This window comes from Haemaphysalis longicornis, unplaced genomic scaffold, assembly GCF_048455015.1.
Source record: "Haemaphysalis longicornis isolate Haplotype H1 unplaced genomic scaffold, Haemaphysalis longicornis Haplotype H1 scaffold_1, whole genome shotgun sequence".
Taxonomy (NCBI): Eukaryota; Metazoa; Arthropoda; class Arachnida; order Ixodida; family Ixodidae; genus Haemaphysalis; species Haemaphysalis longicornis.
Window position 1 is genome coordinate 21,342,126 of NW_027526203.1, and position 24,067 is coordinate 21,366,192.

General features: G+C 46.4%; 1 protein-coding gene across 1 annotated transcript in view; it reads right to left on the reverse strand.

The window, feature by feature from the left end:
• Positions 1-21,132, reverse strand: part of LOC144157864 (uncharacterized) — a 70,562-nt gene extending 49,430 nt beyond the window's left edge. The window contains exons 1-5 of the mRNA XM_077688618.1: positions 20,966-21,132; positions 17,365-17,412; positions 13,949-14,011; positions 9,440-9,505; positions 7,562-7,892 (exon numbers count right to left, since the gene is read on the reverse strand). Coding sequence (XP_077544744.1) covers positions 7,562-7,892; positions 9,440-9,505; positions 13,949-14,011; positions 17,365-17,408 — 504 coding nt within the window. The 5' untranslated portion in view covers positions 17,409-17,412; positions 20,966-21,132. The remainder of the gene's footprint in view (positions 1-7,561; positions 7,893-9,439; positions 9,506-13,948; positions 14,012-17,364; positions 17,413-20,965) is intronic.
• Positions 21,133-24,067: the final 2,935 nt, after the last annotated feature.

A 24,067-nucleotide genomic window follows, 5' to 3' on the forward strand; every position in this document is an offset into this window, starting at 1 on the left:
CTTCTAACTGTAGAAGCTATGGACTTGGCGCTCCGAATTAAGCGGCGGCTAATTTTAATGTTATGAACAATACCATTCATAAAGCTTGTTTTTATTTCTCATTATTTTCTCAGGTTGTTCTATTTTGTCGTTCCTCTGTCATTGGATACTATTACATTAGGATAATTTGGTAGTTATTGCTTGTGTAGAATGTGAGCTTAGTGATGTCAACGAGCCACGACCCCATGTCACTCATATTCAGCTACGCTGTGCTGACTTACATGATTGCTGCTGAAAATATTCCGGACAAATGTTCTTCATCGTGTTAATAAAAGCCAACATCCATCAAATGAATGACCATTATTTGAAGCTAATTACCAGGTTTCTCGCTATTAGGAAGCTCGTTACTAGGTTTCTAGGCGACCTGAGTTGAAGCCCGTCATAATAACCTGAAGCCGCTGGTTGCAGTCCGCGTGTCTCTTTTTTTTGACACTCTCGATAACGTAGTGCTAGCCCCTGCTTGAGTGGCTTCGCTTCCATAAGTGATTTTTCCCTTTTGTGCAGGTTAAGAGGTACGGGGGGTGGGGAGCTGATGATGGCATTTGTCTCGGATAAGAACAAAGCCACGGCCGAAGTATGACCAGTACGCTTTGAGGAAGAACGCCGAAAATGACAAATGAGCCCTCCTTTCAGGAAATTCAATCTATGTATGTTCCAGAAAGCATGAAAAATGCCTTTGGGTATTCAAGAAAGCACTAAAAATGCCTTTGGGTATTTGAAAACACAAATACACTAAGCACACCGATTTCCTGGAAAAAGGTGGGGTGACGCCGAAACGGAAACGTCCGGCGGGGTAGAGAAGGTGCCCTTGGTAACGCATTCGTAATAAGGCCTTATGTGCGTTTTGTTATCAGCAAACAGAAGAGCACATGGATGCAAAATGCAAAAAATAACAAGTATTTTGTGATTGATTTAGAAAGCGACTGGTTCCTATCCATTAGAGAAGGCGATAAATTACGCAGCTGCTATCACAGGTACTCAAAAGTGAAAAAAAAATTGTTACCTTCACTGATTTTTAAACAAAGATATGGTAATAATAAAACGCTAAAAAGAAAACGATATATGCAACAATAATATTATCTCAAAGCTACAGTTATTCCGGAAAAAATTCCGCAGACAAATAGTGCTTCATTTGGTAAGGCCGCATGACCTTTTCACTACGTTAAAATAACGCAGAATTACGAGCAAGAACACGTGAAATAAATAAGATTTTTGTGCCTGCAGCTGCCACGTCGCACACATCTTGCTGCCTACAACGCAAGCTTGAATTGATTTTTGTACCGGAAGCTTCGTGTACCGAAACGCCCCGAAAGCGAAATGCCCTATACTGGAATGACTGAAGCCGGTAAATGGCATTGTTAATGTGCGCTTAACCAATGAGATAATTTCCCATGCCCGTGACGCGAACGTATTTTTGTATGAGAGCGACATGCATATATACTTGAAAGAAAAACCAGCATATGCCTCGGAAATTTGGGCTTAGAACGAGTGAACACGCTCCTTGTAGGGAAAACGAAGAGGCAGCGGAACTGTAGTCTTGACCATTCGCAAACATAAGTGCGCCAAGGTGCGGCCCATACAGAGACTAGATTACTTGACTGGCCTTACGGCCGTGTCAAAAGATAGAAGTCAGAATGTATAATATTGGACCTCTTGACTCGTTGGACGTTTTGACTCGCCTTAGCCGCGTCAAAAGGTCCAATACGAGTCAAAAGATCCAATGGGTCGAAAGGTCCACAGTGAGTCAAAAGATCCAACGAGTCAAAAGATCCAACGTGTCAAAAGATCCAATATTGGACCTTTTGACCCGTTGGATCTTTTGACTCTTTGGATCTCTTGACTCGGAATCGCTGAGAAGGGGGAGGGGGCAGTTAAAGACACACTCTTTCTTGGAATACCTAAACATGATCACTTTGGACAGTCTGTGTCAGTCAATCCAACTGCCCGGCCAAAAATTAAAAGGATGCTTGACCTCCACCTAACATCAAATTGTTGGCTTAAAACACATTAATTCGATCGCGCCTTGAGTACGCTTCAGTGGTCTGGGAACCACCCACAAAAAAATATATTGGCAAACGCGAGCAAATTCAAAGGCAAGCTGTTCGCTTCATCTATAACCGCTATCAAAGACACGATTCGCCTACCACACCCATGCAGAACAACAAAATTCCAACGCTGGAATCTCGGAGCACAAGCAATCGACTAAAATTTCTCGCCGATCTTTGGAACCGCAAACTGCGCCTTGACCCATCATTATACCTTGCCCCTCTTTCCCCCCGGTCTACGAGGCAATACCACTCTTAAATTTACCCCCATATTCGCCTGCACAAACGCCTATAAATATTCAATTTTCCCGCAAACAATATCTGAATGAAACAATCTCCCTGCCACTGTCTTTACTTCGCCGAATCTGCATGCATCACTTGAGCAGCTTTTTCATGTGTAGTAATACCGTATTTACTCGCATAATCCTCGCAGTTTTTTTTCTGAAAAGTCAATGCAAGTTAGGGGTGCGAGAATTTTGCGGGGAAAAAAATCCGGTGCACAGTGTTGCCAATTTGCCTTATGCCAATCCCGCTAAATGTAGTGGTCGTTTTTTGTATATGTAAGCTCAGTGTTGCCAACAGCAGCTATTTCTTTTTATTTTATTATTTACAACGTAAATAGTCTCCCGTCGATCAGCGATCATGAAATTGCTGCCTTTGCTGTCTGGCGCGCGCCCTATCTCGTCGTCGTATGTGCAAGCCCTACTCCAGTAACGCACGTTGAAGTCGGTGACGCCGAAGCATGTGCCTGCCTGCGGTACGGTTGCCGTGTTCGATCGCGTACTCTTTCGCTTTCAGTTTGAAAGCGGCAGTGTAGCTGGCGTTCTTCCCCATGGCGAAGCGGCACCAAGCACAAAACCAAGAGATCAAAAAGTTCTCAAAATGGCTGCGAGCTATGCACCACTGACGCGAGTGACTCACTGACTGCTGCCGCTCAACGGCGGGACCACGACGGCGACACGACAGCGGGCTGCGCGAACACCGTCTAGTTGCGCGCACGCGAAACATGTGCGAAACCGGCTCAAGGACAGTGTGAGCAGCGTTTTAAGGCGCCTGTTAGGGAGTAGCCATGCAGGTTGTTAGGGCGCCTGGATGGCCTTGGATACACAGCGCTCTCCGCCGAATGGAGAGGCGGCGAGGGAGGGCGCGTGTTGGAGAGCGCGTGCACCATGCGGGTTTCGCGAGTAGGTAACTTTCGCCGCTGCAAAGTGCGGGTGCGAGGATTATGCGAGGAACCAAAAAATCCAAGTTTTGGTGGCTCACATTAGGGGTGCGAGGATTACGCGAGTGTGAGGATTACGCGAGTAAATACGGTAGTCTGTCTGTCATTTTTGTTGATGTTTCTTAGAGATTGTATAATTACTTTTGGCTGATATAATATGTAATCACTTTCCCACTCCTGCTTGGGCCTAATCCTGGCTTGCAGTATTGTCTAAATAAATAAATACAATTATATACAGACTAGACCTCTCCAAACTACTAAGACTGGAAGAAACCATTAGGCATATTTGAGGAAATTGTAAGTACATAACAGACAATAGCATTGTTCTAAAATATGTGCTGGATTGCTTTTAATGAGAACGAATAAAAAGGACCAAAGACTGGTGACAAAAGCAAGTACCAAAATAACACTTCTTGAGCTGTTTCAAGAGTACAAAAAAGAAGTATCTAATAGATGGTGTGTGAGCAGGGTTAATGTGAGAAAACTGAATTGAATTGGGCAAAACTCCATGGTATTCATCACGGAAGGAGCAAGAGGGAAGGAGAGAACTAAAGAGTGGGAGGGTGCTGGATGCGCAACAATAGTGGCACAAAACTGCACCGCCTTACGACTTGAACTACTACACACATACGAAACGGGGCATTGCATGATCCAGCACAATCCAAGTTATGCCCACACAATGGAAGCCAAAGCAGTTACATGGCAGAAGACCATCCATCGCCTTTCGATAGCATTTGCAGCACAGCAAGCAGCTGTGCAGCCAATTTTTGTTAGAACACTGCTGGCTAAAATGGGTGAAGAAGTTGGACACATCCATCCACTTCAACTTAATGCCAGCAATGTTCCAAGAACAAACGCTCCTATGCCACATGGTCTATGCTCTGCCTGCCACAAACATTCTTTGCCTTATTTGGTTCCTACCACCAGTCAGGTTACATCTGCCAGCATCCACTGTGCTGCGCTTAGCTGCTCAATGCGATCCCCCCAATTTGCTCTACACAACTTGTGCAAACAAGTCTTCCAGATAAGCTTTTGTCCCAATGGCTGCCGTTGCTTCTCTTTGTGCATTTCCCCTCTAATATTGCCGCAATTTTACCCAACCACCTTAGCTAAAAAAGCGGCAGCAAAGTACTTTTTGCAGTGGCTCACATCACCTGCTAAAAATTTTTTTGATAGCATTTCTTGAAAGTGCCCCACAAGTGCCCCGTGTGCACTCTGCCAGTTCATATGGCCCAGAGCAGTGGAAGAGGCAAGGCCAGATGCACTGCGGCCTCTGATTCCGCTACTGGAGCAACTGTGTCAAGCAATGCTATACAGAAACTGGCTGCCCGGCAACAACAGCATCCGGAGGGGGGTGCACTGTATGGCCCCCATCATCCAGCCAAAATGACAACACCTCCACAGAGCAACCAGCCTGTTCAAGGTTACGGCTCAAGCCTAGCAATGCCTTAACGTGTGCCGCGGACATGCTAGGAGGGTACCACCCAATATCGCTGTCCTGTTAAAGCACAACTTCATGCATACACACACAATGCTGAAAGACGATATAACTGCACAGTTGCTCGACTGTACTAGAGGGATCAGGAACTATGATATTGTACACGACCATTCTTGCCATCAGGAGAATTTGGGGAGGAGTGCAGATTTGCATTAGCTCGGCTTTAGCCTGCGAAAATATGCAAACTTCAGGAAGAAGGAGAAAAAAAAAACACTAGCAATTGCAAAATAACGTGCTGGGTATTTTCTCGCTTGTGTGTTTCAACAAACGGAATACGCAATAGTTTTCATTCTGCAATTCTGGGGCACCAAGCCAGCCCCAAAATTTTAAAGAAATGCACAGAAACATTTTTACCAATTCCACCATGAATTATTGAAAATAAAGCATCAGAACATTTCGTAAATGTTGCATATATACGAAAAAAATATGTACACTGTGGTTAACTTTGCTGACTTCATTCACCTGACAGTACAAACTGCGCGCCGATTAGCTTTGGTAGTCCAGATGCATTGTCCATTATATACAACTAAGAAATAAAGCATCAGAATATTTTGTACAAGTAATGGTAGAATGGCTAAAAGCATGCTTTTCTCCATTTCTGCAAGTTGAAATTTATCGTAACAGCTGGCTTGGTGCGGAAGAACTGGACATATAGTACCATTTATGTATTCCGTCCACTGAAAGAGAAAAAGAAAATATGAGCATTACTTCATTTTCTTATTGCAACAGTGCGTTTTGGTTTCCGTAGTGTGTGATGTACAGTCTGCCAAAATTTTCCAGGCCAAGCCAAAGGCTTTCCGACCACAAAGTATTAAAAAAATAAGCTTAACATTTAACTATGACCCCATTATTTTATGATAGTAAGAAAGGAAGGTGTTTTCTTTAGCTTTACAAGTGTTTCAGCTTCACTTGAGATGTAAGCTCGTACATTGAATTTTTTGCAGCCCATGCACTTTTGGCATGGCCTAGAAAATTGACAAAGACTGTACTTTCACACCCACTGAAATGTTTCAAGCAAGCCAATTCATTAGGAAATAGATGAGAGCCTCTACTCTCCCTTCTTTCCCGTGACAGGCAGTGGCAGCGCCCTATTTTCGCCAGAAATCATGCAGAGCCTGTGCTGTGGTGGTCTGAAAGCATTCGCTATTTGCAAACGGCACACATAAGCACAGGCCAGCTACACAGAAAGACCACACCACTAAAAAAATGGCCATCAAGGGATAAGAATAAGAAAGTTTGCAGGCAAAGCAGAGATTCAGACGATGCAGGATAAGATTGGTTGGAAGTGCATGGCAGGGGCCTTTGTACAGCAGTCATGCTGCTGTGGGAGTTTCTCTAATATTAAACGCCCAAGCCACGACTCCCGATGCAGAAATTAAATCCAGCAGATACAATTTTTTACCACTAGACACCGGGAAGGAGAACCAAATTCATGGTCTGTAGTTACTGCTACTACAACTAGGAACAGTAACACCAAAAAAGCATGCCTTTTCTGCCCCAGAACAATGCTCACACACTCGACACTTGCCTATGCAGGAATTGAGCGGTTCCCCAGTGCCTTAAGATCTGCCCGAAACCCATACCCACACTAAGGAATGGGCACTCCATGTTCTAGAATGCTGGCAAATCGACGTGCCACATTCTAGAATGCTGGCAAATTTTCCAGTGTGCTTGCTGTACTGCTTGGAAGGTTTGTGGTAACAATGCATGTCCCTAACTTGCTCAAAAAAAAAAAAAGGTTAACTGCCATCTCTTTATTCACTGCTGGCTGTGCCATTTTATGGGCGAAAAATTAACCGCAATGCATCCTCCTCAACAGAATTAAGTTTGGTTTGGATTAAACAAGGCATCAGTGGAGGCTAATTGGTGCTGCATAGCTCAAGTACTAAAGTGCTTTGAAACTTTGAAAAAAGAAAACAGGTGAAAAAAGAAAAGAGAAAAAACTAGAAAAATACATTTAAACGTTGTTTGTATGCATAAAAATGTAGCCGATATGCACACGTGCCAACGCACATATGGTCCATAATGCATACATGTGCTGCCCAGGTGCTAAGAATTCTACCTTTGCCAGATAGGTTCACAAAAGGAGGTTTTGCTAAGAATTCTACCTTTGCCAGATAGGTTCACAAAAGGAGGTTCCGCCACACTTTCCTTTTCCCGACACCAAGCTTGAAAACCTACATCTCCCTGGCTGTTATCACTTGACCTCGGTGAAATCGAAGTATTTCCACACTCGGGTGTGCATTCACATCTGATGCAGTGCATAGACTAGTTGCTGGGTACATTTAGAAAAAGCTTGCGCTGCTCCATGAGCCTTTCAGAGTCATTCTTTTTGTTCATGTCCTTTCTTTAAAGTCAAAGTGCTTTTCCACTTCGGCTTTGTCCTTTCCAAATTCTGTTTTATTGAAATGCACAAGGCACGCCAAGTAATTAATGCAGGCTAACCCTTCACCCTGGCCATTACTACTGGTTCACCAAGACAGCATGTGCACGACACGACTTGACAGCGTTCAAACATGATGCTTGGAGGAAAGCGTATTTAAATACCTAACCTAGTAGAGCCAGTAACAGCATCATCCTAACCTCAATTAACAATGAGCACATGCTAGGCCTCCTTGATTTGCCAGTCCCAAAAAGGAAAGAAAAGCCACATCATACTAGGGGCAGCCCTAGACTGGTACCCAGAAATCTTAGCCAGTGTGCGGTGCCACGATGTGGGAAGATATTCCTTCCAACACGCCTGGAGAGAGGGCGCACCTGCTTGGCCTGAGGGGCAGTGTCCTCGCCGGAAGGCACCAGCGTCTCGCTAGGGGGGAGCGCCTGCTGGTCAGCGGCCGCGGGGGAGCCCTGCTCCTGCGGGTCAGCGGCCGGGGGGCTGCTGGGGGCCAGCCACTCGTACTCGGGGCCCAGATAGTACACAAAGGTGAAATCCCCTTCCACCGCCTGGTAGAAGCCCCGGATGCGGGTCAGGAACGGCGCCAGGGTGCCCCAGGCCGCCCGCACCAGCCGCACCTGCCGGTCGCTCAGCAGCTGCTCCAGCTCCTCCTCCGGGGACGGACCCTTCTCCTCCAAGAAGCCCTGCACCCGGCTGCACGCAACCCAGCCACACACATATCGCTCTGCGGCCCACTGCGCAGAACCTTCGCCATAATTCATGCATAATCTTAAAAACGTGGGAAATAGATAAATGGAGCCAGTGCAGCCAGGGTTACTTGCCTGTAGTGGAAAACATGTGACACCATACTGCGCGGAACTACCATGTGAAAAAACCCACTTGTGCATGCCTCTCAGTAGGGTGCATGGTTACGAATATGAACTTTTTGCACTACTAAGGTCATCTCGGGCTTTGTCCGAACATGTTTGGGCAATGCATGCAAGGGCAAAGAAAATAGGCCCACTGCTATGCAAAATGGTAATGTCACCACCCTGTGCTCCAGTAGCACAGTATTGGGGGTGGGCAGACACCCCAATACCTTATTAATGAAGAGATGCCTCGCTTCACCAGCTGCAATGCTGTTTACAAACACGACACATTTGGTTAACTCTGCCTGGTGAAAGTGATAAAGAAACATTATGGTGCGAGGTAGCTTTTCAAATCCCCGTTATCCGTGCCCATTGGGGATGGCACAGCAACACCGGAACTAACCACCCACTGAAGCCTGCAATAACTGCTCGGCATAACAGCTGCACCGGCTAAGTAAACCTCAACACCAGAATGGCTGATAGTAGCTGCCATGCTGCACAAAGCAAGGAACGTTGACACACTGTTGGCTGCACGGAACACGCAGCAGACATTGACACTCGACAAATGGAAATTGGTATTAAGCCATGTTGGCCCCAAAGTAGGCTGGCCCACTTGGCAGCAATTACCGTATTTTTGCACGTATAACCCACCCCTGCATATAATCCGCACCCCCCTTTCAGCCCGCTGGAAAAGAAAAAAATACTGGTGTACTGCCCACACATTTGACATAGGAAATGCTGACCAAAGCTATTGTTCAAGCAACACATCACATACGACGGAGACAGAAAAAGCGTATATTTAGCAAGTCCAATACACTGACTCTCGCATACTATCCTCGCATACTATCCGCCTCGCATACTATCAACACCCCTACTTTGCCACTCAAATTTTATCATTTTTGGTGCGGATTATAAGCGCGAAAGTACGGTATGCTTTCGCAGCAAAGGGAAGCAGGCAAGCATCATTTCTGTGCACCTACTGAGCAAAAAACAAAATTTAGTGCCTCCCAAACATGCCACAGGCTTCAGAACTCACCAGTAAGCAAGCAGCTCCTCATGCCAATGGGAAATTTAAAAGTTCACAGTGGGCACCCATAGAGGCAGGCATGCAAAGAGACATGGCCCACCTGCACCTAGACAGTACAAATGGCATGCACAGTTGCGAGGCTAAGAGGACCCGTCACCTATCCACATTACCAAGCAGCTGCCCTTGGGACAATCAGAAAATAAAATTTAGCTTGGAATTTAGAGACCACTTCGGCAGAAGCATTGGGTAGCTTTAGACAATCAAAGAAAAATGATGTAGCTCACAGAGTCGAGTATGTTCACCGCAAGGAGGGAGCACGGACACTCCAGAAAGCAGGCTGGCCCCGTGGGGAGAAAGAGCCTCACCTGATAATGGCAGCCAAATCTGCGTCTGTGAGCACCTCATTCCTGACCACTGGAAGCTCCTCGAGGCTGCAAGAGAACATGTGGCCATGTAGCAAAGCTAGAGGCACTAAGAAAAAAAACACCCAAGAAATTTTCGGCTACTCTGATTGGTTGCTAACAATGCATAAGCCAGAACCATGGTGCCACACAAATCTCCTGGGAGGCACTGGGAGAGAAAGCGCTTGTGCGGTTGCACATTGAAACAGTCTTTTCGCTCGTTCCAAGGGGAGGGGTGCAGAGAGGGGGATAGAAAGCAATACAAGGAGGCACTGGCTGCATCCTAGATCACTGCATGTTTGCGCGTAGACGGGCGACTGCACGGAGCAGTGCGTTTTTGTCTTGAGGTGCAATGCTGTGCGCATTCATGCAGACTCGTTGCAAACACCGAGCTTTTGCTCAACAAATTTGGTTTAGTGACGTTCAACCACGGCAAACAGTGATGTGCCAAAGAAAGTAGTTTTGGCCAGAATAATACTGAGCTTACAAAAAAAAAAAGAAAGAAAGAAACGTCAAAGAGAAAAAAAAAAAAAACGTTACGTCAGCTTGTTAAAACCACTTTTTTTTACCTGCCACACTCACTTCCAACATTGTTACATATAAAATGTAAACAGCTGACTGCACAGACACATAGCTACATAATTAGGAAAATTAGACACAATAATTAGACACATAGCTACATAAATAATAAGCTACATAATTAGGAAAAAGAGGGAATGGCCATGCGACCCACTAGCTCATTTCCCGTAACAGAACCTATGATGTCATACCAAACAGCTCTGCAATTGGCGGAGGGCGGCGAAAGCAAACTCCAATTAGGCAGAGCTTATAAACTTGCCAAATGAGCTATTTGTGCTTAAGTTTAGGGCACATTCTTTTTAAAGCAATAACAATGGTGGACAAGCAGTGGAAGTTATGAAAGCACACGTAAACATAGAAGTATTGATGCATACTGCTGGTGGTACTGCACGCACTATGCTTTGTTTAGCTGCACAGAACTGCGGGGCTTTTGGGTTGTTTCCGACGACACTGGCCAATAGACACAAGCAGCGATGTTTTACGTGACCGTATTTGTCGAGCGAGCACCATGTTTCACGAAAAGATTGTCTCTCTGAACAAAACAAGCCAGGCACAAATACGTTCACAAACAAACCAAAGGCAGAAAACGGCTTGCCGCAGTGTGGTGGCGCCATCTAGGTTCAGTAATGGTAAACAAGGCCCTCTGATGTCATTGCAGACCACGAAAACGTACGATTTAGCGAGAAAATTAAAATTTTAACTGAAATTAATGTCTCAGTGAATAGAGCATTGTTTGCATTTGGACGAGCGCTGGCGGCACTATAAAACACGAAATCTTTCGAAAAACACAAAATTGTGTTTTGTCTTCATGGCTCCTTTAAGGATCCGAAATATCGTTAGGCGACTGTATGTGCCAAAAAAACTAGCAGATTTTGAAAGCAGAAGTAGACTTAACTTTTTGGTTTCTGGCCTTGAAGGCAGCCAAGGATCGGTAACAAAAAACTTTCTTACATGCTAAATTGCAAAGGCTAAATAAGACGAAGCTGCTTGCGCACAATATTCCTGTGCCCTGTTTTGTAATACCCTCATGCTGTAAGGAGCCCACACCAAAAATTTGAAGTATAAAAGGACTGATTCAGTTACCCAGATGTTAAAACTATGCAGTTTAGAGTTTCTGGAAACTATAATACAAAAGCAGCACTTAAAGTTGTTTTTCCAGATATTACAAGGTTAAATCGAAATAGAAGACTATGTACAGCCTCCAGGTAGCAGCCAACTAAACCATGACACGGCAGTTCGCCCTTTTGGTGCTCACACAGACGTCTTTCACAAGTGTTTTCCTGATGTAATAGAACCATGGAACAAGTTCCCGTGACATATTGTTGAGAACTCCGATGTTAAGACATTTGAAACTTCGCACAGCAATGAACTTATGATTGCAGTTTTTTTTAAAGCAAAGCTTTTTACCTCTACCCCCCAAGGGTTCTTTCGCGACCGTTGGTGTCCCCAGAAAACTCCCGCAAACAAATAAAAGAATTTACTGCACCGCCAGGAATCAAACCTGGAACTAACAGAGTGACAAAGCAAGAGCCCGTAGTCTTACTGATTTAGCTACGAGCCCACGCGGAGACGGGTAAAGCAAGTGGTGCACCGACCAAGCACATATATGGGTTTAACCTCTGCATTCTCGCTGAATGAAAAGAGATAGCGATTAAACGACGCTCACACCAACCCATGGCATCTCACTTCTAGTACGCCAATGGGCCTGTGGCTTCCAGTGTTCGCGTAAAAAATCTCAGTTCTTTCTCGTCCGCCCTCACACCAGACGATACCTCAAAGAACACATTGAAATACTCCTTGATGGCCAGGCCATCACTCCAAGCACCAGCATCAAAATCCTGGGCCTACATCTTCACGCCAACACCAAGGGTAACGTATCCTTGCAGTGCCTCAAACACAGCATCAATAAATCCTACATATGATCAGGCGAGTTGCCTCCAAAAAGTGAGGCCTCAAGGAATCAGATACCTTTCAATTACTTCAAGCTTTCGTCCTCTCGAGAATCACTTATGTCAACCCCTTGTCTTCTTCTCGGCAAGGAGGACATAAAGATGCTTTATATAATGATTAGAAAGGCGGTTGAGCAAGCCAATGGTCTTCCCATGAGTGCGCCACAGAGAGACTTCTTAGCACGGGGATCTACTACACGGTGGAAAATCTGATAGAGCTTCATCTTTCTATCGAAGCTCCGAATGAGCAGAACTGCGGCAGGTCGCCGCATGTTTCACCAGATTGGCTGGGCAGCACAGAACGTCCCTTCGCTTGATGTACTCCTGGGCTTTTGGCGACAAGTAGTAAATATGCTCCCTTTGCTTAGAAATATGAGCCCCTCAGACGACGAGGGTCGCCGACAAGCACGGGCTCAAGCGCTCAACACCACCCTCGGTGGGGATTGAGCAGTATCTACACAGACGCCCCCAAAATCGAGGGCAGCTGTACGCCATCATCGTCGCTACCTCCAGAACCAACCTCCTTGCTTGTGCCCCACTCAAGACCGAAGACATGATGGCAGCAGAAGAGGCCGCCGTTGCCTTGGCTCTCAACGAGGGGTTCGTGAGGTAGTCGCCAATTCCCAACAAGCCTACCGGAACTACGTGTCGGGTTTGGTGTCCCGACCTTCACTGCGTGTGCTAAAAAACCACTCCCCAAATGGTTCCATTCAGCTCATTTGGACACCTGCTCACGCTTCCATGGAGGGCAACGAATACGCCCACCAAGCCTGCACTTTTACCCCCTGTACTATGGAGCTGCACGAGGGCAGTCACCCGCTTGTTTCGTTCAGGGACATAACCCAGCATTACCGCCTTCAGAGACAGACCCTACCTTCGCATTACCATGACATTTCCAGAGAACAACAAACTACCCTAAGGCTCACACAATCCAGCTCCTTCCCACACCCGACGCGTCTTCACTTAATGCGCCCAAATCACTACGACGCTGAATGTAAATTTTGCTCGCAAATAGGAACACTCTGCCACATAATCAGTGTGTGCGACTTTAGCCCTGAGCACCCTCCTCTCCTTCTGTCAACTACCTAACAAGAGCAATGCGAGATGCTGCTGTCCTGCCCCTCTCAGCCTACTCAGCTTCAGGTGGTGGACAGGGCACAGGCGGTGCGGACTTAGTAATATGGGCTACAGTGAAGAAGGACCACTCCCCTGGGCCGCACTGTGGGCCGTTCAGAAATCTGAATAGAAGTATTTCCTCCGCCTTCTCCTCCCCATCCTGCTCCTCCCCCGTCTCTGCCACCGATCTCATCGCCTCCGTCCGCGACGGCAGAGAAGTGAGATCGTTTGACACCGGGTTTGAGCTTTATTTTATAAAAAAGTTTCCACTCACGTGCTACACCAATACAACTCAACCAACCACCACTCATGCATCCTGCATTTATTTAACCAGAGGAAAAAATATCTCTTTGAAGTTATAGAGGGTGTGGGTAAGTACATTTCACATCTCTCTGGTTTTACGTTTTGTAGAGCGAAGTGAGAAAATTTATGTGATGTTGCATAGGTAATCGTTGTGGGTGCCGTTTACAGCTTTGCTTTTCAACCACATTCACAGAGTGGATTGGCGCCATTTTTTTCAAGTTGCTGAAAGTGTCAATGCATGTATTTTGTCTGCATATTTTGTTCCCCTCTCTGTACTGAGAGAAGATTGACTGCATAAATAAAAAAAGCCGGCATGTTAAAGCAAAATGTGCAGAGGCAAGGCCATAACAAACTCCATACACCTTTACAAGGTTTTACAAGCATAGCAGCTTCATCCAGAAAACTTCCTACACCTGTGCATTTTTTTTCTTCGCAGAGTGACAACAGCATTGTGGATCTAGCAAACAGAACTTCAGCTCAGTTGGTTCATGCAGTGGACGAAAAGAGGACAAGGCACCCTGCTCACCCCATCGACTTGACCCTTTCCTTGATTCCCTTACTGTTTGCTACTTGCGCTGCTGAGCCCTTCCTGCAACAAACAGGGGGAAAATAATAGAAGCCACATCCGATGACCGCTGATGGAACGCACATCCGTCCGGTCGAGCGGCAGATGTGTTCACCGGTCGTCCCCCTCCATCCTTCCACCCACCTCAGTTTGAGTCTACTGTGGGAAAACATTTCGACAGCACTGACAAGAACACTGCAACGCAGCTTGGCAGGGGGACGATGGGCGCACGGTCTGTGACCCCACTTAACATTGCTCAGTAATTTCATGGGCTTGGCAGAGGCTTTTGAGAATAGGAAGCAAATGTGTATCCGCAGGAGCAGAACGAATTATTCGAGCTGAAGCGCCCTACTCAACCTGTCCACCTATCATCATACCTACAAGGGGATGCACACTCCAGCCGGTACAGATGAACTCTCATGTCAAGGACCGGCAGGCCCAAACATGTGCCCTTCTGGCAGGAATCGGCCGCGTGTTAGCAACTGAGAAGGCAAATCTGAAAATCAAAAGTGCTGTAACGAGCAGTGACCTCACTCCAGCATTGGCTGCCTAATGAGCTGTGTCACTTTCCTCGGGCACACGTAATGGCATGTTTTAAATTCAAAAGCAACAACACCTTGAACCAATGCAATAGTTTTCTTCACAAGCAGTGCTATACAGAGGTTAATTTTTTTTTTCAAAAAAAATTAAGTTGTACTTATTGTAGCAAATCGGCAAAAATTTTCCAGCTTGACCTATTTGCATTCAGAGCCGCCATTCGTAGAATCCAACTTCTCTTACAATGTGGAGAAGGTGTGCCCCTTCCACCATCAAGGAGCCCGTAGTGCATAGAGCTGCTGCAATTTCCCATTAAAATCCTGCCTCACAGCATGGAACTTCAACCCATTTCATTTCACCATGGTGCCCTTCAAGCTGCCTCACCCCCCACATTGATTTGCACCTCGTGAAAAAGAGGTCTGGGCCTGCAATTCCGATTGTTTTTCACAAGACGCCAAGCCCAGGCACTTTCAGGATCCCCAGTGGGCTGAGAGACAACCCCAACGTCCCTTGAATGTTTCACATGCACAATGAGAAGGGTCCATAAAGGGGCCATGAGGACAAAATAAAAGTTTTCTTTTTTTAATTTGCAATATTGCCTCATTAGAACTATGCATTTTTAATGCAAGCTTCACTCAAATAAGCTGTGTAATAAGGAAAACAGAACAGCCATGCAACACCCTAGCTATTTTTCTGCACTGAACCTATGATGTTATGGGCAGCCCGTGTTGAGGTTGGCTGGGCTGCCCAAATCCAATACAAATGAAACAGGAAATACCATAAGCTAGCAAAACGAGCTAGTTCAGCGCACATTCCCTTTGTCGCAGTAAGAATGGTGAGGTAAACAGTGGAACTTATGAACTCAAACATAGAAGCACCAGTGCATACGGCACAACTATGACAGCCAAGATTGCACAGCTGTTGGGCGCGTACATTGGGCTTGCACGTCTGACAGAACATCTTTGACATCACAAAACACACGATGCAGTGGGAGAATTAAAATTTTGCTTTAAAAAGTTTTATTTCCCAGTGTCTAAAGAATCGTTTGCTGCCAGACAAGTGCTAGGAGCAATATAAAGCACCAAATCTTTCAAAAAAAAAAAAAAAAAAACATTTTGTCTTCACGGCAACCTTTAAAAACTGCTGACAATTACTCATGCGGGCTCAGCATACTGCCCTCCTCCATCACACTTTCCCCACACTTTCCTCAACCGCTTTCTGTCTTCATTCGCTTGGTTACAACGCAGACGTCCAACAAAAGTAGTGGCCACCGAAGTGCTGTGGACTGAAACACTAACAGCTCCTGTTCTAAAGCACATTAGGTTTCACAATCTTCGTAGCTCTCTGTTCCACATCCCTTAAAAGAGCCACGAAGATAAAATACAAGTTTGTGTTATTCGAAAGATTTCGTGTTTTGTACTTCCCCCAGCGCTTGTTCGAATGCAAACGCTGTTTTATTTACTGAGAAATTAATCAATTTATGTTAAAAATGTTCATTTTCCCGCTAAATCGTGTGTTTTCGTAGCTGTAATGACATCACAGAACGCTCTGCAGCCTAGGATCCCTTGATACGCGCGTGCGCTGTACAGAGTAGAGACACGTACACGCTGGGGCCGCCATTTTGGACCGCTCGCTCGCCGCCGAAGCAAGTCGTATCAAAATCGCGCTAAAAGTATCGCCGCAACGCAGTTAACTGGCGAAGTTTGAATAAACTTATCTGTTTCGCGTTGCTGGGTCGCGTGGGAAATGAAACAAACAACGCGCTGAGCACGTTGACCCAATCACAGCGGCACGGGACTGTTCAAAGGGTGTCTCCACCCTGTACGGCAGAGTTGGTATCGAGGTATTCGTGCATTTGTTTAAGTTACTGAACCTAGATGGCACCACCATACCGTTGCGTGTTGTTTTCTGCCCTTTTTTTCGTTCTGGGAGAAAATCGTTTCGTGAAACATACTGCTCGCTCGACAAATATGTTCATGTAAGACACCGTCGCGTCAATCAATCGGCCAGTGTCATCTGAGACAACCCCAAAGCCCCGCAAGTCCTGTGCAGCTAAACAAGAATAGTGCGCGCAGTACTAACAACAGCAGTACGCAGCGGTATTTCTATGTTTACATGTGCTTTCGTAACTTACACTTACCACCATTCTTACTGCTTTAAAAAGAATGTGCCCTAAATTTAAGGCAAATAGCTTGTTCGGCAGGCTTATACACTGCCTAATTTTTGTTTGCTTTTGCCGCCCTCCGCCAATCGCAGAGTTGTCTCGTGTGACATCATAGGTTCTGTTGCGGGAAATGAGCTAGTGGGTCGCATGGCCATTCCCTTTTTTTCCTAATTATGTGGCTTGTTTGAGCGAAGTTTACGTTAAAAGTGGGGTCAGTATGATTCTAACGAGGCAATCTTTTGAATGAACCAAACTTGTGTTTTCTCTTCATGGCTTTTTTAATGCCCAGCTACGGATGCAGCTAGAAGTGAAAACTTCAAAGCCCTGTGGTGGCATGTCCCACCCTTCCCTGGTTGAGAAAGACCACTGCCTTTTACAATTACTACAAATTGCATCCACAAATGCCACCAATCACATGAAACAGAACACACGTGTTGCTCGGATAACCTTTCATTGCGAACTGGCACCAGTCACAGCTGCCCTCTAGCTTCTTTAGAAAGTATTAGCCTTTGGCACTTTTGTTGTAAAACATTGAACAATAAAGGCCTCAACAGGATAATTTAGGTCCCTGCGTGCAACTACACTGGCAGCAGCTGTCACCTTAGGGCCCTTTGTCGCAGAAATGGTGGACACCACAGGATAGAGTAATGGGCAGAAAATTGGTGCTTTCACTCACCTTACATGACGTTTGGTGCCCAAGTCGCGACGGCGTGGCTCCATGTTGCTGCAATGAACAACACAGGAGGATTTGAGCACAGAAGACCTTGAAAGCCATGCAAGGCATAGCAAGTATAATTAGCCCATATACGAATGAGTCCCATAATATTTGCCACGAGAGAGTATTGACTACCCCAGCCAGTAAAGAATGGTATGTTCGTTGCATACTGCCCTGTTCACGCGAACATACAGGCTCTGCATCGTGCATGCATTTCCAATGTTTATTTGTGGATTGGCATGGAAGCAAACAAGCTGCACAACGCTATTTTTTTTGGCCATGCGTTTTGGGAAACTTTCACTATTGCAGCTGTTTCTGCGACAAGTTACACCATGAAGACAAGCGGACACTAAGTTTTGTAACCGATTCTGAAGAACACATGGGGTCGTGCGTATAGCCACTGAATCCTGGGGACTGTTGTTCCCCTCATTTCACAGCTCGCAGCACTGGCGAGTTGGAGTGGGCATTGCGAGAGTACACGTTTCCACCATCCACCATTCCTGCTGGGTTATGGACGCTGCCCACGAACTTGCTTTAGATCGCCGTAACTTGCATTCACGGATAAGCATTTAGGAATGCTGCATTCATACTGCATTTCATGCACTACGGCCGCTTGGTGAAAGAGGTCCGACCTGCCAAATCACGCGCTGGCAATGGGCGGGTGCGTGACAGTAGTTTACAGATGCCGCTGCTACTTTCGGCGGGAGAACCACACATCGGCGATGCCTCCTCTTGACTCCCGCTTCAGAGCGCCTACAGAGTAACGGTGGTCATCGCCCATGAAAGAGGCTGTAACAAGCGTATGTATATAGAAACTAACGCTACTACAACTGATCAGAAAGCTGACTCTGTAATTTCAAGAATCTGAAAGAATTTTGATTTTGTGGAATACAGTCAGTAATTAGTAATTGAAGTTTAAAGATGGGAGCGATGATGCTGCCACTTCTGGAGACACAGGACCCACATGGTGTTCCAGAAATGGCAGTAAAGCCTGTAGCAATGCGAATTTGGTTCAAAAATTCATTGAATGCTTTAAAATGAAACTGTATGACTGCTGGCATTAATTATGCTAAATTACTCTAAGCTATCCTAAAGGGTAATTTAAAAACAGCGGTATTTTAAACTTGTGCAATGTTGCTTCACATGCCTAGAGTCTAAAGCTGCCTCACTACGCAAACTAATATGGCTCAGAAACTTGGAAATTACGAGTCAACAATAACATCCATAAAGAACGTTGCCAGATGGTACAACATTCACGACATAGCTGTGCGGAAAACCAGGGACTATTGATTCCTGTGATGGCGAGAGGCTTGCATGGTTTGAGGTTGAATTCTTCCACTAAAGTGAAGACAAAACATGGTAAGGGCTCGGATGGAGTTACCCACTAAGAGACCCAGGAAACAATTGGTACAACGACATTAACAGTCACTATGGTATACGTAGCTAGTTGATGTTGGGGTTTAACACGCTGTTGCTACTAAGGTAATGAGGAGGGTTGTAGTGGAGGGCTCCGGATTAATTTTGACCCCTTGGGCATCTAACGTGCGCCGAAATCTCGTACACAAGGGCGTTTTTGCTTTCGCCGCCATCAGAAAAGTGCCCGCAGCGGCCAAGAATCGAACCCGCGAACTCGTGCTCAGCAGTGCAACACCTTAGCCACTGCGGCAGGTTTCCTAAGAAAGCTGCTGAGGCCACTGCTCGCAAACTGGGCTGGTGATGTCAATAGCTCTCTGTAGAACATACTGAAGTTGTCATAAAAGTCTCTTTCGCGCAAAGTTTTATGCTTGAAAGACAAAACAGGTTAACTGTCTGGGGCAGTTTTAACCTGTGCCAGGTGCACGGAAACTTTAAATTGACAGTTCACTACTAACTCACATATATAAAAACAATACACCACTCAGACAATCCATTCGAAGGCCCCCAGAAGGTTTTTGAAAAGATAATACTGCGTAAGTTTTAGCAAACACAATGGTGCCTAATGTTTTCACGGTACTATTTTGCAGCAATTTCACTTTAATCAAATGTGTTGAGCATTTTTTCAGGCAGTTAACCAGAGTGATTACAAAGCAAGCAATCTAAGGGGCCAGTGAAATTTTCAAAAACGGAATTAGGGGAAGCCGTGGAAAAACGCCGTCACAGTTGTAAAACGCGCGGTACGAAGTGGGCGATACGCCACAGCCCCTAACATTTTTCTGGTTGCGCTTATTTTGCCTGCAGATTAGCCCGGTGAAAAGTTGCCAGCAGTTCCTTCATATGCCCTGCGAGTGCAGCCAGCCAATGGCAAGGAACTGCTCGCAGCCGGCAAATTAGGCTGCACTAATGTTGCTGGCCTAAACCCAATTCATAAAAGCAGGTCTCGAACAAAAAAAAAAAACTGCCGCAACGGGACCAAGCGGGATTTAGTATAGAAGTTGGGACCCAGGATAGAATTTCGGAATAAACAAACACCATAAGCGACGAAAATCAAAGGCACTAATTTCATAGAAATCAAACACTGCGGACGCCGCCGCCGCCGGCGGTGGATGGTTTGGGGTCGCTTATAAAGTGCATTCGCACTTAAAAATTAGGTTTACCGCCGGCCTGATCGAACCAAGGACATCGCGACCAGGAACCAGAACCGCACCCCTGCGCCACGTAAGCCTGAACAACCAATCAGAAGAGAGCGCCGGCAAATATCCCTACCAGCTAAAGCGCTAAAGTTCCGTCTGCCGGTTTCTTTTTTGTGACCTTCACATAGCAAATAACAAAAGAGGCTGTGGTCCTTCCGGTTCATCTTTTGATGATCACGCACCGTGTGAAACGTCAACAGATGAACGGTTCGTCAGAGTTCTTACAAAATATCGTTGATGCGTAGACATCGCACACACAATCCTGGAAAAAAATAAATGGTCGGCCCAGTGAGGGACTTTTTCAGAAAAATACGGCGCATGCAGCCAACTGGCGCTAAGGGGAAAATGAAACGCTAAGTGTGCTTTGGAAATGCGGTTATTCTGGGACGCTCACGAATCACCAAACCATTTTAATTATGACGATGTTATGAAATACGGCCGTTTGTCTACGCGGGTTGCCTTAGAGCTCATCCTAGCAGTAAAAGAGCAGCCGCCGCGCTTCTTTCACTGATTATCAGCGCCAGGACCGACGCTGTGGCGGAAACGTATTCAAAATGCTTAAAACTAACGCAGTCACCGGCGGAGAGGCGCATTCGGCAGGCCGGAGCTCCTTCCCATTCAGCGGCCGGGCCAGAGAAAGAAATACTAGTTGACACGACAACATTGGTGGGCAACTCCTGATTTGATAAGGCGCTCCGAGCATGGGTCTTTTTCGCTTGCTCGACACGTTGCCTCGCAATTCGCTAAATGGTCCGCAGTTCGCGGTGCGGGCTCATAAATAACCATGAAAAACAAAATGTCTTCGCTCAGGTGCAATTCGGCAGACAGGCGACGCGAGCCATGCAAGCTCGGAATCGGCCAGGGTGGCTGCAGCGGAATGAGAGAGCGGAGCAGTATCGCCACGTTTCTCACAACGTAACGGCGAGGAAAAAGCACACAGAGAGGTAACTCACCTGGGCGCAGGGCGGCCAACGGGCTAGCCGTGTTCCAGGACTAAATCGAACTCCAGCAGCTGACCTGGAAGCCCAAGACTGTTGAATGCACAGAACAGGGAGGATTCTGAATGGCTCAAGCGGAATGCAGCACGCGCTCAGAACGCGCAACCCAAACGCCCGCCGTCCTTGCGGAGCCGTCTCAACCAATCAAATGTAGGCAGGTGAGCGATCTAAGCGCCCTAGCGCGGCAATTAGGTGCGTCGCTTTCTTTTTTTTTTTGATGACCAAATCGCCCCTTTCCAGCAACAATATTAAAAAATAATATATACAGTTAAAATTATTCAATCGAATTTAAGTAATTATAAACTGAGAATAATTCGAATGCGATGATTCCGCTCCCGTTAATTCAAACTTCGCGCCAACGCAGGCGGGTGAGTGTGCTCATGGAACCTTGGCAACGTTTTAGCATCTTCGATAAGCCTTTTCATCCTCAATAAACCGCACCGGCGCGCACCGTTTGTCGTCGATAACTATAGGGCGCGGTCCCCGTCGCGCACCGAGAGAGCGCCGAGGTGCAATGCCCAGATGCATCGCGAACGGCGTTCCCTGCAATCAACGTATCTAGTAACGTCATGAGTAACGTTGCCTGCAATCGTCGGGCGGCGCCTCCATCGAGCTGACATGCGCGCCGCCAACGGCGGGGGCGCCAAACAAGCAGGTGCTCCCACCATAGAGATTACCGATATGGCAAAGGCTGCTGCACCCCGGGGATCCTTTCCCCCGGGGTGCTCCAGCCTCGCCCGATCGGGGCTGGCTGGAGCGCCCCACGGAAGTGACGTCACCTGTTTTTTGTTATTATTTCTTGGATTTGGTCGTCGTTGTTGATCGCCGAACTAGTACCAGAGCCGTGCAAAGCGGCCGTGCCGGCACTCATGTTTAGGTCGGCTGTGCTTTTCATTGTTTACGATGAAAAGCACGCGCTTTTTGTACGCGCCGTAAGCGCAGGCTGATAACTCTCCTCCTTGGTACATCGCCTGTCGTTCGGTGTTGTATTATCTACGGCGCACCTGCGGGCAAGGCAAAACCACTCCGAGTGGAGGATTCAGAGGATTGTCCCAAGCAGCAGAAATTGCCAAGACCAAGCATGGCAAAACATCAGTGGCCAATGTGTCCGAGCTTGGCAATACCTCGGCCGCCAATATTGGCTGGTGTTTGGGAAAGGTGACAAGCCAACAATTGGCCAAGCCCTGGAAGGCCAATATTGGACAACGCTTGGCAAAGTACCTTGCCATGATAATGCCAATTGGTGGACCCCACGCTATTTTCATGCACATTTTTGGCTTTGTGGCCAGTCCTTATGACCAATGCGTATTTTACGAGTTGCCTCGCGGCCCGATTTCTGCTTTATACATGCCAGTATACAGGAAATTATTAAACGGGTGCGCATTATTTATTTAATGCGCACTCGTTAAATAATTTCCTGTACAATGGCATGTATAAAACAGAAATGGGACCGCGAGGCACAATAAGCAAACTGCATCAACTTTGCGAACCAATTATACATACGTGACTTGCCAAAAACAATGGAGCAACACAACACACCGGGTCTCTCTGTGTAGCTTTTTTATTATTCTCATCAAATATACGAGAAACCTCGCTTAACAGTGGCAAGAAAACGAACACAAACATGAAAGCAAACACAAATAACAGTCGAGAAAAAATTTTAAAAAGCGCTGCTCATGAAGCGCGAACCGATTATCATTCGTTTAACTGCTTGAGATGCCTACAAAACAGAAGCATTCAGGTAAATGAAAACAGGACCCTCATTCCCGGTAATTCGCCGACCTGCCAAGACCACAATATGTTTTTGAACAGCACTATTGTAGAATAGCCCAGCTTGGAAAGCTTGTCACTGCTGCATCCGCCACTTGTCCACGGGAAACACCTGTGCGTCGTAGCGCCTGTAATAAGTAAAAAAAAAAATAGTTCACTATAATGCTAAATTCACGCTGCTTACTAAATACAGCACCTATACAAGCCTTACCACATATCCGTGTGAAAATATTCAGCCTAAAGTTCTAGCTTGTTAACACTCGCTATGAAACATAAAACGTACTGCACTATTCATTTTTCAATACTGCGTTTTACGGTGGCAGTTACTTGGCTCGTTCTTGAGAAAACAGTCCGCAATTTCACCCAAAATGGGCTTCACTCTTATTGCAGTAGCGCAAAGTAATATAAAAAGTCCAATAGACAAAGCGACACGCCAGCGGTTCCGTGAAATTTTGTTGTGCCTTCGCTCACTTCTGCCCCGTCAGACGCGGAATACAGACGCGAACGGAACCGACGGAGAAGCCCAACGGTAGTGTAATTACTTTGTCGCTCGACAATACCTTTACGTTGCTCAAGAAAATAATGAAACGAAAGCTTCATTAATAGGTAGAGTTTAATTAAGCCAGCGTAATACATCCGCAACTCTTATACTGCACATGAGTCTTGCTTCAACGCATGCTGAACGTCGTGAACCTGCAGTGGGAGCACGGCTGCTTATTCGGAAAACACAAAGCCGGAAAAAGGATAGCTAGAACTGGCGTCACACAATTGGAAGCACATGTATGTGACCACTTTTTTTTTCGCAAGAACCAACAACATAACACTAAGCAGCACTCGCGAGCGCCAGTTATAAACGACAGCTGAAGTTTTGGCGGGAACGAGCGCGAGCACTCCCGCACCGCGAAAAAATGAAATGGTGACTTACGTTTTCAGCGGCGGCCGTAGCAGGCAAACGATGTTATTACACCAGTCAGGTATACTTCACACAGCCACCGACACCAAAACGCACCTCACAGACACGTACAGGAGTACTACCGCAGTTTCAATGCCACAAAAGAGACGGAGCCGTCGGCGACCGTCGGTGCAACGCGCCCGTGCACCGGCCCCGCCGCGGGTTCAAAGAACGCGCAAAGGCACAACGCTGAAGTAGTTCGACGTTCACCGTTGCGTTAGGACACACAAATGACCAATTCCTACTGAACGTTTAACACTCTCTCTCACGCTGTTTTGAATAAGCTGCACTTTAGTTTAAGTACGCTTTGTTTCGTGGCACGGTGCTGTGGCTCT